This window comes from Nymphaea colorata, chromosome 9 (assembly GCF_008831285.2).
Source record: "Nymphaea colorata isolate Beijing-Zhang1983 chromosome 9, ASM883128v2, whole genome shotgun sequence".
NCBI classification, from domain to species: Eukaryota; Viridiplantae; Streptophyta; class Magnoliopsida; order Nymphaeales; family Nymphaeaceae; genus Nymphaea; species Nymphaea colorata.
The window spans coordinates 17287082-17304239 of NC_045146.1; the positions used below are offsets into that span (position 1 = coordinate 17287082).

The window sequence follows — 17158 nt, forward strand, 5'->3', positions numbered from 1 at the left end:
ATATCTAAGGTGTATGATAAGAACAAGACTATGTTCTGAAACAAGAACATAATATTTGTGGTGTTTGATAAGAGGAACACTATGTTCTGAAACAAGAACATAATATTTTTGAAACATGGACTATTGGACTATAGGGCCATGTATTCTAAAAACATCGTGTTCTCTTTTAAACAAACACCTTCGTAGGGTGTTGCGACTTCTCTTGGTGAAAGTTCTAAGTCCAACCCTCTTGAGAACAGCAACAAGACCAATTGAGTGCACCTCATGAATCCAGGAAGTGTACATCCTGCTTTGGCTTTCCATGGGGGGATGCACAGTTTGTTCTGGACTTTCAAAAAGAAAAACGTCACGAGATAAAGCCAGTGGAATCAAACACGAGATGCCTGCATAACCAGATATAGCTATTTAATGTAGCCACATGGGACAACTCATTGTCATGAAAAAGATGTCACAAAGCCAGGATCACCAATTAGATAACAGGATATGCCTCTTTATGCCTTCGGGTTGGATCATTGTTCGGGTCTAGAGCGATCCAAACGTAAAGCTGCATGCCTTACCAAATTTTGACAAAAAGAAAACGGATTTGGGTTTAGCTATTCCACCCACACCCAAGCTGATGACATCTCTTGCTTTAATATTACTGGTCAGATATTGGGCAGCTGCTTTTCAACCTGTATCTTGTTCCTCATTAATCAAGTTTAGCTTCATTTATAATCATTATAGATTCTGCAGTACACTGATATATGTGCATATGTGTGTGTTTAACTTCATTTGTGATCAGTATAGATTCTGCACTGTACCAACATATGTGCATGCATGTGTGTGTGTCGTGTTTGCATATCTTGATGCATGTGTGTGTGCGCACGCAAGGTAGTCTGCTACTTGAATGTGTTGGGTCTGCATCCAAAAAAGGTAGATCCATTAAAGGAGGTTCTGTACACGAGCATTCGTCTGATATGGGCTCATGCTATCTAAGATGTCCTTGTATCTCCAAAAGAACCATCTGGATGTGTGCATTTATTTTGTTGAGTGGGATGGTTCCTGTGTGGTTGGAAGTAGATGTGACTGAGCTGTAAACTAGATCTGGATGTATTTGGACCCATAATCAGATCCACTTCAAAATTGGTATCACCCTTCCAAGCATATGCCAGAGACAAAAACAAAGTCATGATTGATAGCCAGAAATGAATTCCGTATGCTTCAAAAGGCGTAGCATGGCTGGTCGAGCTGGTGGCACTACATTAACCATTCGATTCCCATAGGTACTATGCTCATGTGCCGTATGAGGTATAGCGCAGTATCAAGATTAAGGTACACTTTCTCCTTATTGGCACTAACACGGCATTGGATATTTCGTCGTAATCCTCTTGTTCATCTAGGGGCTAATTGAAGTTAATTGAGTTTAATCTCGACCAAAATCTTAAAGTTTGAGCTTATATTTATGAGCAAAATGACTAAATTATGACTTGATCCAGGGTCTTACCACTTGATATATTCTTCACATGTTCTTGCTACTTCTTTCCTTTCCTACAATGTCGTCCGAATCGATTCATTGCCAATTTGGAGAATCGTCCGATTCACCGATTCGGCTGCTCTAAATGGGAATCGGGTAAAAGCAAGGAACATGTGCTTTTCAAATAAGTTCCACAACGGGGAGGTCGCATAACGGAACGGGGGGAGGGGGCACCGAGCTTGAACTCGTGTCAAATCGACACGTCAGTTAGACGTCTACGTCAGCATCCAGAAAGTCCAAAAAGGCCGTCAGGGGTCCATGCCCTCTGCTCAATTACTGAATTACCCTAAGCATATTGGTCAAAGGCACGTTTCTCCCCGAGCTTACTCTGTAGCGTGGGTTTGGATCTGTTCGGAAGCGTCGAACCGATTCGACTTCGGTTGGTTATTGGAACGTTGGAGGTTTGCTATTTTAGCCAATAGTTTTCAAGCTGAGCAAAGTGCCTCGATTCGTTTATGCTACGATTCAAAAAATAAAAAATGCATCCGACATGTTACCAACGTCTCTCTGTCTTTTTCAAAATTAAATAATAGTGTAAGCACCAAGGAACCCCTAATACGTAGAAAAAGACGTGCTACCTGTGCTTGCACACATATCTATACATATAAATACGTTATGGATAAGCTAGAGATATGCATATTCACATAAAAAAATTGCTAACATCTAAGTCTTAGATGTTAAGATTTACGTCAAATTTGCTAATAGCTGCAGGCTTTAGATACTTTTTTTTTAAAAAAAAAGGATGAAGGGTGAGTTTTGACAATACTTCAAAAATGTAGTTTTGGATTGAAAATAGTAAGGAATCTTTAAAGTGAGGGTTATTGAATAGATAATTGTTCTCATTCTTAACTTTTTGGGATTAGAGTCGAAATAATTGTTCTCATTCTTAACTTTTTGGGATTAGAGTCGAAATTGTTAGGAGGCGGGTTGAAATATGTCGAACCAAAGATTGAGTCCAGAAGTAGGTCGGATCGTTAGGGTGAATATGAGTAGACATATTGGTACCAAAAAGATAGTCGAGTACCCAACTCATGATTGGCTCGGCCTGACCACGTAGCTATCATATGGGCTAGTTCAGTAACAAAAAGAAACTGGGTTGGGCTGCCTAGGCCAAGTATCGAGAGCTCAACTCAGTGCTATACAATCTTTAAACTTCATCTCTTCTTTGATCTTTCTCTGTCTATACATCATATTGCTTGGTGAGACATCTGTTCCTATTTTAATTTTTGATCTTTCTCTGTCTATACATCATATTGCTTGGTGAGCTATCTCTCTCAACCATCTTTTATGCCAACAAGTGCAGATTTCTTCTGTTATTTCTGCAAACGCTCGATGACTGCCAAGTGTTTCACTGACAATTGCCGAAGTTTTTTTTTTTTTTTCCTACCCACCTAAAAAAGTGGCACAAATTCCGTTGGCGTTATTTAACCATTTCCACCTGAGGAAGTGACATAAATTTTGTTGGCCTTATTTAACCCACTGTCGGTCCAAGCATGAGACATTAGATTTTAATTGGTCTTTAGATCTTGCGTTTCTTCCAAATGAAGGAATGAGTTAGATGGGTCTTGCACGTTGATTTGACACTGCCGCTCATGATCCTTTATTTACAATTCCTATAAGTTTGGTAAAAATTAATGGCACACGTAATTTTATAATAGTTATAAAGGTATGTCCTTGTTTAAACGATTAATTCAATATGTAAAAGAGCACTTGTTAAGTCACAAAAAATAATTTGGGAAATAATCTCATAATTTGAATGCACGGTCACTATTTTTTTTTCAGATATAGTTGAAAGATAATTACAGTAAGTAAAGATATTTATAGAAAGTGACAAATTTTACCATGTGGGTTTCAATTTTCTTAATTATATCTTTTACTTTAAAAATCCAGCGTGATTCCCCTGAATAATGCGATGACAAAGTTAGTTGCATAAAATCCAATGCAACCAACGTCCAATCTTAAGGCAATGCGATGCAAATCCAAGGAAAGATTTCGCAAAAACCTAAATAAAATGAGGATATAAGTTAAATTAATATAAAATAAAAAAACATAGGAAATTAACAAGTTAAAATAGTAGTTGAAGTAATCATCATACACCAAGAACAAAACTTCATAACAACCATTAATTAGAAAAAAAAAAAGTGTACTACATTTAGTATTTGAAACCTACCTGATGGGCATAAAGGGTCGAACTTGGTGCATGTTGTTGCAACACCTTACATACAAAAAGTTATGTTTATGTATCATAGGAGATAGGTCCTATGTGCAAGTTAAAGCATGCAGAGATCTCACCGCCTGATACCAACATAGCTTTCAATCTTGAGGATAAGGGAAAGGAGCTCTAGCCTGAATGGTGGAATTAACCCTTCCGCTGACCCGAAAACTTAGCTGGTAGAAGCTTGATTTGAATACTGAAACAAATTCAAATACATGATATGTGATTCTAGTTCTCCATCTTTTTGGATCCACCACATGAATCTTGCTAGTTGCAGTCCTTGACTGTATTAGAATTGGATTCGAGATGATGAAGAGCCGATCTAATGGTTGCTCTTGTATAGGATTAATATGACATGAGTCGTCAATTTGAAAAAAATTACAAAAGGACGCACAAAGTTTGGACGAATAACAAAGTAACACACAATCTTTAATTATAGATTTATACGCACATATTAGAAATATGAGGAGATCCCAGATCCTTGTTTTTGTGAACTTCATATCTACATCTCTTCAAAAACCTTTTTTTTTTTTCTTTTGTTTCTTTTGGGGAGTGTCGGGATTTGATATCCTAGGGACTTAAATCACCAAGCATAGAGGAGCTCAACCTTCTTCTTTTTTTTTTTTTTTTCAAAAAACTGCTTATTGGCACAAAATATTAGATTTCGAATTGGAATGACAAAAAATACTTCTCATGAAAATGCACTTCTCTTTTGGCTAACGCAAAAACCCTTTTGCCCTTAAAATGAGTTTCTTTTTGTTATTTTATATTAAAAAGTATTTTTTATTTTCAGTGCACGGTTCTTCGTGAAAATTGGGAGCCTAATTGTTAATCTTTAAAAGGTTAAGCTATGATTTATTACTTGCCCAAACATTAGGCACTGTTTTATAATTTTTTTCATAAGGTTTTAGCAGATCTTGGACTCAAAGTACATAGATCCAATTGTAGACTTGGGCCCGAACCCAAAGAACGCACTTAGGTTCGTCTCTTTCTCCAGCTTGGCCAAATGTCTATATCTTCTAGAAAGTCCAGTACTTGCTCAACTAGCTCACTAGGATCCAAGGCCGGAATTTCTTGGATCTATGTCAAACTAGATTTGCAGCAACAGCGGCGACTGGAAAAAGATTTTTTTTCCGGCAGCAGATGCGAATCAAAGCCAGACCCGAACCAGATGAAATGTCAGATCATGTCAGACCTGGATCGGTACTTGATCATCCCAGAAAAGCCAGATCCGGGTCGGACTCCACCAAACCCGACCCGTTTTTCTTTCACATTGAGTCCTACAGATCATATCTTAGTAGGTATTTTGGTTGGTCCGTCATTGTCCGAGCTGCGATCTGGGATGTATGTGACTGAATCAGCCGTCACATGGGAATTATTTTTCAAATCTAAAATAGAAAACTGGATCTGATACTCATCTCCTTCGGCACATGTAGATGATAGGAAAGATGCCGGTAATCGAATCTTTCTTTCTTCTTGAAAAGTCCTCCGACTCAACTGCTGAATTAGATATTCCAAAGTGTTGGAAATGAATCCCAAGTTTCGGTTGGATGAGAGGAAACAATTTCATATTAGAAAAGTTTCTATTTGGTTATATGCATAAATTATTCGACCCTTGAATATTTTTTGTTATTTCTCAAAAAAATATTGTGTATGATGGGATCCGTGTGTGACCTTGGATTCATCGTTAGCGATTTCATGATGGATCAAAACTGTTTTTTTTTTTTCCTTCTCTCGTTTTCAAGATTTGTGGCTGTTTTGGGATGGTGAATGTAAAGCGTGATATCTATGAACAAGAGTGCATCTTATTCTAAAGATCGAAGATGGACAGAAAAAAAATGACAAAAAGAAAATGTAAGATCTGAGAATTTTCGAACATGAGATCCCGGTGAAAAGCCAGACGAAAGGCTTCATTTATGGTGGTCAACTACAGAAGCAACAATCACGGCGCCCGGAAATCCTGGGTCGTTCTTGTTGGGCATCTCTATCGGAAAAGGGGGTGTTTTGGGCATTTAACGATAGGGTGAGAAGCCGCCTCTAATAATGGCGACTGAGCCGAGTGGGAAGGAGAGGCCAATCGGCGCCGGACGCCAAAAGGCGGATTCTGCTCCGCTTAAAGCGGCAGCTCGAGTTCCCAGCTTCAGTTCTTCTCCCAGTTGCAGCGATCGAGCAAGAGAGAGAGTGAGGGAGTTGGCGGTGAGTTCCCACATGGTCTAGGGTTTCTCTTTGGAGAGAAGGAAGGATAAGAGAAAGAGAGGGAGGAGGGAGGGAGAGAAAAAGAGAGAGATTCAATGGGGAGATCGAGTAGCCTTGCATGCTTGAACATTGTTGCTTGCGGGAAGAAATCGCAGGATGACGATGAGATCGACGCACCTGTGGAGGTGGTTCCGCATTCCTCTCCCTCTCCTCCGCCCCACATTTTTTGTTTCTTCACTTTCTCGCGATCTTCTACGTTCTCGTTCTGTTCATGGTTCTTTTGCTGTCCAATTCTGGACTAGTTTGAATTTGTGCTTCTTCTTTCTCTTGAAGTTTGTTTTGATGCTATACTGTTCGCCCTGGTTCGGAGCTAAGCAATGGCCGGTCTGTTTCTCTTGGTCCCCGTTTATCTGGGTAACTGAGCCTGAGCGAAGTACTGATAATTGAATCCGGCGAGACTTATGGCGATCTCTAGATAAATCGACACATTCGAGCATACGTTAGTCCTCTTCCATCTTGTACTTTTAGTGGTGTTCGGGTGACTGATTTGTGATGAGGGGGGGAATATTTCAGAATGGTGCATGAGATATATCAGAAATGGTCCCGTTTTTTCTATGAATGGTCGGATCTGAACGACCTATTCCGGAAAGCAAAAAAAAAAAAAAAAAAGGAACTGCTTATCGACCATTCCGGATTTATGAAATCTTCTGTCGTTGTTTACTGGGAAAATAGCTTAATTCAATCGTCCTTTTAGTGACGGAAACGCCTCTCAGCATTAAAGGGTGGGAACAGGTAGGCCTTAGATAGAAGTTTAAAACTTCCTTCGGCAGTTTCTAGCAGTTTTCTTTGACAATTCGTGCTTATATGTAGAAGGTTAGGAGAAAATCTTTTATTATTAATCAGTATTAATATATTGCGTTTCGATTTGTTACGGCCTCCCTCTCTCTCTCCCCCTTCCTCTTCGTGTGTGTGTGTGACTCGCCGGCTTTGATCAGGTGTTCATGGTTAGTGCTGCTTAGATTGTAATTGAAGGCAGCCGCTTATCGTAAAAATGTGGGCTAAATTGGGTTATTTGTGCCTGTCCGATGAAAGTCAACACTGAAGGTTAATTTTGTCCAATTTCAGAATCATCATGATAGAATGCTTAAGCACTTCTATTCTTCACATTCATGTTTCTCTGATGTTAATAGCTTTTAGCGTCAGTAGTTTTCTGGATTGGCGATCGAGTGGTGCTATTAGAGCTAATTATTTTGGATGATAATGCACTTATAAAGTGAAAGATGTAGATGATCGCCAATTTCACTTGGCCAAAATTGCTGATTTATTACAATGAGGTATCAGTAATCACTGAGCACTTGATGGGTACAGTAGCAATAACGTTCACTAACGTTCCTGGGTTTATTTTGGCCTTTGGCAAATCAACATTTTTGTCATTTCCTTATTCTCTAATTGTTGTAAACTGAAAAAGAGGTTCTGTATAAGGTGTGTGCCATAAACAGAGATGACATCCTTCTTTCCTTGGGAATATTGTGTTAAAGAGGAAGATGATAGTGATTTCTCAGTCTTTTGAGCAAAGTGCTTCTGTAGGATTAGTTGCTTAACAGTTCTGTGCTTGATTGGAGCTTACACTTTCTGACTGGTTGTTAACTTGAATTTTACTAGGTTAGAAACTTAGAATGGAACTGGCTACTTGTAAGATCTGAACACCATCTAACACGCACTCTAGTGGATATCTGTGTGTTACTTCGATTCCATAATCTTTCTCCTAAGATGTCTTCCTAGTCATGTCGAATAAGAAAATGGCAAAGTAACAAGCAGAGGAATTTCAGATACTTAAGGTGCATAGTATCTTTTTTTTCCTTTTTGTGCCCAATTGGCACATTTTCCCTCTCACTTGATGTGCTTCTCACTTTAATTTACGACTCATCTCGGTCTCTCCAAGTTGAAATGTTTTAAAATAGGAAATTCTTTGCGACCTTGGTAGCACAAGATTTGCTGGTCTACTAATCTAAAGTTAGCTGATGTGAGCAGGTTCTTCTCACAGCTGCATGATAGATGATGGTGTGTCATGACTTTTCATTCTTTCTGTTACTATTACTTCTATTTACTTGAAAATTAAGCAAATGAAACCTATCTAACACCTTGGTCAAGCTAAAATTTTTTGTGCATGAGGTCTTCTTGCAATAGTCATGCTTCTAATGTTCTTGCTTCTAATGTTCTTTTCTGCATTCACAAGTCTATATGTTCTTCCTTAATTGTTTCCCTATTTCCATGAATTGATTCTTATATCACATCCTGTAATGTGTATTCCAGGGGAGAATCCCTTCAGATAAGCGTCGTTGGAGTTTTAGGAAGAGATCTGCAACACATAGAGTACTGAGCAACACTGTACCTCCTGAATTACCACCTTCTTCCATTGTCAAAGAAAGTCCAGAATCCAATGCAAATGATTTTTCAGAACAAACCAATCCACCTGTTTTAGGAAAGCTCTCTGTAGCTAGAAAAGCTGATGACGTCTTCCCTCTCTCACCAGTTGCTTTAAGTTCAAAAGATGGAGGCTCTCTTGATTCCATTGAAAATGTTAGTAACTGTGAAAGCAGCGCACTGGAATCTGCAGCGGTCACCATACAGGCATCTGTCATGGGATATTTGGTATAGCCTTCTCTGTTGCTGTTGTTTGAGCATTGTTTGTAACTTGTGTCAAATTGACATGGCTTGTACCAATAAAAACTTGCTATTTTCTCAGGCCCAAAGGGAGCTAGCCAAGCTCAAGAATGTTATTAAGCTGCAGGCGGCCGTTCGTGGGCATCTTGTTAGGAGACAAGCTGTGGGGACTCTACGATGTGTCCAGGCGATTATAAAAATGCAAGCACTTGTTCGTGCACGTCGTGTGCGTTCCTCTGAGGAAGGTTTAGCTATTCAGTATAAATTATCTGAGATGCGAAAAACAGCTAGCAGAACAGCAGACAACCTGGTAATTCTAATTTAAATCTGAAATATATACGCATGCGCACACAAACACACTACAGAAAACAAAGTAAAGAACAAATGTATTGTTAAGGCCAGTGAAAATGAGTATCATCTCAAAACTAGTAATTTTTTCATATCTTTCTATGTCGAAACTTGAAAGCATCTTATATGTATGTTTTATCCTATGTCTCATGAGTGCGGGTGCCGGTACGAGGTGTCCCAAAAAAATTGGGTGTGAGGGTGTATATATATATAATATATTTATTATATATATATAAATGTATGTATTCATAATATATATAATTTTAGCTTGTTTCTTAGCTTAATCTGTCCTTTATTTTTACTTTTATTACTATACATAAAGAAAGAAAGGGACAGGGAGAAGAAAAAAAGGAATGGAAAATATGTTGAACTTGCATAAGAAAGGACCTGGTTGGGGTGCGTGTTGGAGCTGCACCAGCACTAGCGTTGTGTCGACACAGTTGTGGCCCCTTTTTTGAAGAGTCCACATGACATAGGTTTTATCCCTTCTTGATATGGAATGCATATGGTAAGACAACTTCCATGTGGCTGTTTTATTCTTCTTTGAAACTATGCTGTCAGATGTGTTTGTCATACTTATAAACTTAAATCACTTTTTGAATGAAGTTAATTTTAACTATATTTTTTTAGTACCAAATTTTATGCAGTATGAGATCTTTATTTTCTTTTTGGTTTTCTTTCCAAATTTATTCCTCACTTGTATGCTGTTGAAGTACACACCCCTGCCTCATCCAACTGCCAATTCCATCCATGGCTTTTGCATTTTTAAGTTTCAAGAAAATCCATCAGTTCATTATTTTAGCTACGGTTAGCAGCTCAGCATGGCTTATCTACTAAGCAAAATGGGTTTATGTAATTTGAAAATGAATGTATGCTGTATATATTTTTTTTTAGAAAAAACAGTTTTAATCAACATAATTAACCTGAGGGACTAATTTGCCTCAAGGGGCGCAGTGCAACTGAGCAGCAAGGCAGCTCACACTCAAGGGGTCTGAGGTTTGAATCCTGTGATTGCTGTCACGCTCTGGTTTGTTACTCCTCTAGGCTGCAAACAATGGTAAGTGTGACACCCAAGTTGAAGGATATACTGGAAGTCCACTCAATCACCGAAGCAAGCCAGAACCTTGGAGGCTTAAGGCTATGGCCTTGGTCCTTTTTCGCTTGGCAGTTTCTCTGAAGTATACATTAAACTAAAAAAGAAAACCTTAGGGTCTAATTTGAAATACTTTAGCAAAAGGCAGGGAATGACTTCCAATCGGTTACAAGTTACGATTCAGGGATGAATGTGGAGAAAGCCTCTTTATATTGCTTCATACCATATCTAAGTTCGAAAGGTAACTCATCTTGTGTATGTTCTTTTGCTATATGGGAAATATGTTAGTTCTGAAAATTCAGACTTTTTTGTGAATGCTTTTTCTTTTCTTGAAGTTAAAATTTGAGATGGAAGGAGATGAACCTTTTTCTGCAATCTCTCTCTCTCTCTCTCTCTCTATATATATATATATATATATATATATATATTATCTCTGTGTGAGAGAGAGCCGGTAGGATTCTTTCCCAGGCTTCCGTTACTGTGCTTATTCCCTTCTTGGTTCTGAATCTCATATTTCTTAGCCTCAGAAGTAGGTGCTGAATTTTGAACTTTGATAGCTTATCTATGGAAGTTGCTGCATCTTGACCGAAGATTCACTAATATTTTAAGGCAATTCATTCTCATTAGGCTGTGTCAATCTTACCACTGTTATCAAGAGAACAATGTAAATAAATGCTGCACAGTAGTATGGTTGCTTTAATCATTTTCCTTCTCCATCTAATTTGGTTGTTGATTGACATACCGCCTTGTACCATTGCCCACCAACCCTTGTGGTCTGTTTCAGGAAAAGGAAGAACCTGGTGGAAAGCCGAACAATCTTTGCACTGCTGACACGTTGTTCCGAAGTGGGTTTGCTCGTCGGGTAATGAGATGCATATGCTTTCTTAATCTCCAACTTCTTTTTTGTTTTTTGTTTTCTGTTTTGTTTTTGTTTTTCTCTTTCGATGTGTTGAGAGTTGATTAGTAATTCATTTGCTTTTGTAAGCTATTGGAATCAGCGGAAAAGACAAAACCTATATGCATAGTGTGTGATCCTACAAAACCAAGCTCAGGCTGGAGTTGGTTGGAGAGATGGATGTCATTATCTGCAAAAGAACACCCTTGTTCTAGGACAGCGGATCTTTTGTCAGAGCATGAGGAGTTGGCTAAAAAGATTAATTTGGTTAGTGATGAAGTAGAAGCTAGTGATAAATGTATAGGAACCCATGGTTTTGACTCCTCGAGTATTAAGGATGAGAGGCCAGAGGAAGAGGCAGCTTACTCTTCTGGAACACATCTTGAGGGAGATGATGATCTGATTACAATTGATGCAAATGGCTTCAACTTTCACACTTGCCATGCTGTTGAAATGTCAAATGAGAGCATCGAGGCAACTGTCAGTCAGGAACCACCTAAAGTTGCATCTGAAGGTTCTGATTTTACATCATCCCTAAGGAATGCCCTTCAGTCTACACTGGACTCTCTGTCTAATCATTCTGCTTCTCCAGATTGTGCAGCATCTGGTTCTACTCCAGATGCATCTAAGAATGAAGGTGGTAGCGTAAGGGATTCCTTGAATGGGCCAGTATCTAAAGAGCAGGACACCGAGGGGAAGAAGCCTGTGTCTATACCTAGGAAGTCCTGCAATCCAGCATTTGCAGCCGTGCAATCCAAATTTGAAGAGCTGAGCTCACCACTGCCTTCAGGTAGGATCAGTGCTTCTTCAAACCACTGTGGAGGATCAAGATTGGGATCTGTTTCTCCGCCAAAATCTGATGTCAGGCCTATGGATGTAAACCAGACACATGACATGGACTCTTGCGCCAATAGGTTTCAAAAGGGGACATCGGAATGTGGTACTGAAATTTCTATATCTTCAACTCTTGATTCTCCAGATAGGTTTGAGCTGGAAAGGGGTGAACTGGGTCATGAAGTTGGAATTCTTGATAATGGAGACAGTGAAGAACAGGGAACACCTGAAGGTGAACCTCATCCAATCTCAGATGCACTCCCAGCTTCCAATGCAGTAGCCTCTCTTCCAGGTGCACCTGAAGACAGTCTTATGAGTTCTGTGGATCCAGCAATAGTTACAACAAACGTGGACTCCTCAAAACACATGGAGCCAGACTTAAAGATTGAATTGGAGTCTCAGGCAGATAAACAAGTCGACGATTCTTCGCAGGAAGGATCTCCGACTAGCCGTGCTACCATCCTGGAATCTCATGGAACACCATCAAGCCAGGTATCTTCAGGAGCCCAGAGGAGTAAGGCAGACAGCAAAAAGTCAATCCGCAAGCGCATCACATCTTCCACAAGCAAGGGATCACCATCAAGTCAGAATCATGATTCATCAGAGAAGGACACTCTGGAACATTTACCAAAAGAATCAAAAGGTGGTAGACGTCGAAACTCATTTGGGTCAGCTAAGTCTGACAATGCTGACCGCGAAAAGGGCAGTACCATTCCTAGCTACATGCAGGCTACAGAATCTGCTAGAGCAAAAGCCCTTACAAGCCACTCTCCTAAGTCAAGCCCTGATGTTCATGACAAGGATGGCTACCTTAAGAAGAGACATTCCCTTCCAGGCAGTAATGGAAAGCAGCAGAACTCTCCAAGAATGCAGCGATCCTTGTCACAGGCACAGCCTGCTGCAAAGGTTAGCAGTGGCCATTCACCCCAAGGTAATGATTCTAATCTGTGACATTCGAAAACTTTTGGATCCCCTGCCAATCAGTAGTGGGGTTTACATTACCTAATCTACTGCTGTTTTATTTCACTTTTTCCAGAGAGAGAATGGAGGCGGTGACATTCATCGGAAGTGTCTTGAGGTTGCATTAGGTATCTAAGAGAGAAGAATTCTTCTATGTACAAAATGTTGCTGTAGCGTGTTTCTTCTTCATATTGTTTGGTTGGTTGATCTACTATGGTTCTTCTTGTATTTTTAGTTATGCATATATAACTTGCAAATCAATTTGATGGGTTGTGCTTTGATTCACCATATTCTAGCTTCTTGTGATTCTTAAGCTTTTGGTCTGTACGGAATAAAGATTGGCTGATTCTTTTAATCTGCTAAAGTTAGCAGTTACTACTGTGTTCTACCATGAGATAGCATCTAGTTAACGAGATTATCCAATCTGTTCTTGTTCAGAAGCTTCTTTATATTTGCACTTTTCCACCTCATGCCAAACGAGTTCGAAGTTTGCGAGGCATTGTGAACATCCTTTCAGGAATGAGTGTACATTTAAACTGCCATCCCCGTGTCTTTTCTAAACGAAGAATGAAAAATCATGAAAAAGTTGCTTGAGTGCAAACGAACATAGCTTAAAAAGTCTCCCAACAAACTTTTGCTGTCCACTGCATTTTCTCTACCACTTAGATAACGAAGTCTCTTTCTTTGCTTCATTTTATTTGAAAAAATATCCCTAAAATGTAATTATTGCCGTTGTTTTTAAATGACGAAATAAGCTTTGGCTTTTAGACGAGGGCAAGTTGTATTTGTTGTATCATACGTGTTAAAAGGGAAAAAAGAGAGTCGACTTTAGACCTTTCCCTGGATCAATCTTAACGCTATTATTTTCATAACGGTGATCAAACGCCTACCAAGCACCTTTTGAATACCAGGACTTGAATCCGAACCAAATTTACGATCTGGATTGAGAGACCTAAGGAACGTAAAATGGAAAAAAGAGAAAAGGGGGATCACGGGAGTGCAAGCCCTGTAGAACGGCCAAATATTGCCGGGAGGATCCATCGCAGACTCACACACGTCTCTGCCTGTCCCTGGACAGGGAGGGCGACGGAACACCACGGCAGCCTGCAATTTCTGCAGAAGTTCAACCACGTCTAGCCACCAAAAAGAACTGAGAATTCGAAAGCCTCCAGACGGGTCTATCCGGGAAAAAGAATACAGACAGTGACCGGAGGAGATGGAGTCAGCCGTGTCTGAACAAAAGAAAGAGGCCAAATGGACTCTGGGGTAGAGGCAGAGGCATATTTCAGCCAAACAAGCTGAATTTTCTGAGGAACGAATTGAAAAAGGGGACTGACCACCCAGCGACCCGGACATATTGGGAGCTGAAGTCGATGAAATATGGCATTTTTTAGCCGAACCAGCTGAAATTTCGGAAGACGTAGATCTGGTGGTGGTTGAGCATATCGAAGGTCGCCTCAACTGACTGCGAATCCTCGAGTCTGTGCAAAGGCGCGATGGAAAAACTCGGCGACCATCTCCCGGTTCGCCTAAGTACTGCCCCATGGTCACCGACTTATCAAGAACACTCGGATATGGTCGGTAAAAAGGCTGAACTTCCTGAGCGTGCAGAAATAGAGAAGCAAATTCACTGCCAAGGGGCTGAAAGTGCTGGCGCCGGCGAGTTCTGGAACACCGGCTTGCAACAAGACAATGAGTAGGCTTGCCACCAACGGCTGAAATGAAGTTTTGCAGGAGCACCAATTCCTGGAGTGGAAACCGAATTTTGATCCAAACTCCTCACGCTATTCTGCGGTTCCTATTTTGAAAGTAGTTGAAGAGAAAAGGAAGCACTGGTTGTTCTAGCACCTGAGGATGGAGAAGCCCTACATTGTCACCGAGTTGATTTTCTTGCGGCCTGAACATTTAAAAAGTTTTTAATTCAAAACCTTCCCAAGGTGGTAAGTAACCTACCTACATTTCTGATTGTAAAGAAGGAAAAAAGAAGAAAGAAAGAAAGCGCATTCACTCTGAAGCTCGCGTGTGATGAAGGAAGACATGATCCAAAAATTCAATAAACAAAGTCCCCATCGTATGGTATTGCAATAAGGTGGGAGTTACGAGACTTATTGCCATTCACACACACACACAAAAGTGCCTTTAAGAAGCGCACACTTTTGTGGGTTCCTTCCCAAAGTAGTCCCTTGTTTGGTGCCAAACCTGGTCCCAGTTTTTCAGAGACATTGTTCCATGACGCCGTGCATGAGAGTTAAATTTTCCCATGCAGTCTCCTTCCATGTCGAGATATCTAAGATGTTAACGCTCAATGCAAACGAGGACCATAATTTAAGAAAATAGCCTTTCAAATGAAGGATGCTTGAAAGATTTGGTTGTGATTCATTAAGTACATTAATTTGTTTATAATAACATTTCAAGTTTTCATGGTGGAAGGTATAAATTTATACAAGTTCATGACTTCACACGAGGTATTTTCAAATTTCAACCACACGTCTGGCTCTTTTAAGTCATCATTTATACGATGATTTAGAGTATATTAACAACGCAAAAGCAGGCAGACAATGTGTAAACGCGAACTATAGAAAGGTGAAATGGGTAGCGACCTAATCTATATTCGATACCATGTGGTGTTGGTACTGATGATATTCCAAAACAAAAATTTTGACAGGGCCACAACTGCATTTTTCAAAATTTTTACAAGGCCGAATTATAAATTTTGAACATTTTAAAAGGAAATTTTTTATTTTTCAAAATCTTAGGGGAGCCATGGCCCCTGCCGACCCCCTTCCCTCCGTGGCTCATGGGAGCCTCTTGATGACTGTGATGTCGAATTGAAGCATTCATGGCTCTGGCTCTCAAAGTTATGAACCCCAATATAGATTTCTACGGTTGTTCAACAACCACTTGACCTTTTTGACACATATTTATTGTTTCTCATTTAATTTATTTTATGACCCTGATAAATGCACCCAAATCTCGCAGCATAAATGTCAACTTAATTAGAGAAAAAAAAAAAGAAGAAGAAGAAGAAAGGAATAACTGGGGAGTATCTTATCAAAGTATTCCTTGTAATTCGCCCTCGCTAAACCCATTAAGGACAGTGCTACCTAATTTCAATATAATAATCATTGAGTTCGTTCATTTTAGATAATAATATGTTAGCTAACCTACTTTTACAATCAAACTTTGCATATTAAGTCAGAAAAAACCAATTTAGATCATCAACTTACACCATACTTCTTAGTTCATCCTCATGTAAACACAGTCGATAAACCTCCGACGAGTCCTAGTTGACAAATCCAACCCCTAATATTGTGTTTCGGAGAAAGATTCGCCTTCACTTTAACCATGGCGAGCAGCTTCTTGTGATTGCATGTTCACTCACCAAAATTGCTCATGTTACTTGAGAGAGTATTTGGCATCTAGAACTTTGCGTTAGTATTTCATGAATTTGTCTCAAAGATTGTAACATATCATGAAACACTGGGTTCTAATCTTTCATAAATCTACCCTAATATTTGAGGCAGACAAATAAAACACTAATGCAATGTTCCGGTGAGCAACCAACCAATTAAAAATTCCTATATGCCCTTCTATTTAACTCATTCATCATGCTCTCTTTCCTGACACCATTTTCTTCAATGAGTTAAATGAATTAAAGCTAATAGTCTCATGGACTAACTTAAGTAGAAAAGCAGGGATAGGTATGCCAAGTGCAACAGTAAATGGTAGGGCAGAATATGTCAACAACAACCCAGCAGTATTTGTGATGTGGATTCCTGGCAGTATTAGTACCTTCAATGAGAGAGGAGAAATCTTTTAGTTGGGTTCTTTGGCTTCTCCTGCAGCTCTTTTGGCCTTTGAAAAGAAAAGAAGCAGGTGAGGGCTGACTGGTTTTGTACTTGGCCCCACCACTAAGGTCAAAAATATGCAAGGTGAGAAGAAAGAAAGAAGAGAAAAACAAAGCTTAACAAGTAGTGCCTGCCAACTTGCCTATCTTTACAAACTTGGAATGCTTGCACATGCTTGGCATCATTTAGAGGACGAACAAAGTTCATAAAGAGCACGCTCAAGAACCTGTTCATGTACTCATGTGCATCCTTTGGAACACGACGAAAAGATAGTTACCCCTTCTTAAATTTGTTGCTTTGGGGAGCATGTCAACTGTAACTTGGTGGAAGCCACAGTAGCTCGAACTAGTTGTTTATGAATATGCATTGGGAACAATCAAGAAACAACACAGTTTCATTCAGTCACCAGAAACCTCCATCTACATTGGAATTTCGTCTCCTCAAAAAATTCGATTTAGAAACAGGAAACTTGATTCAAGCTCAGGGTAACCGAATTTGAGGTCGCCCCTTTTTATTATTGTCTTAGTTTGATAAAATTGGCTGATGCCCTCAAGAAGGGCTTTTTTATTCTTTGAGTGGAGGAAAGATGCCC

The 17158-nt window shown here is 39.6% G+C and overlaps 1 protein-coding gene across 1 annotated transcript; it reads left to right on the forward strand.

The window, feature by feature from the left end:
• Positions 1–5813: 5813 nt before the first annotated feature.
• On the forward strand, positions 5814–13073 carry LOC116260848 (protein IQ-DOMAIN 32-like). The gene is made up of 6 exons (XM_031639367.2): positions 5814–6109; positions 8238–8576; positions 8671–8898; positions 10814–10891; positions 11015–12689; positions 12795–13073. Exons 1-6 carry the CDS (start codon positions 6020–6022, stop codon positions 12812–12814), a joined length of 2430 nt encoding a protein of 809 aa, XP_031495227.1. The 5' UTR covers positions 5814–6019; the 3' UTR covers positions 12815–13073.
• Positions 13074–17158: the final 4085 nt, after the last annotated feature.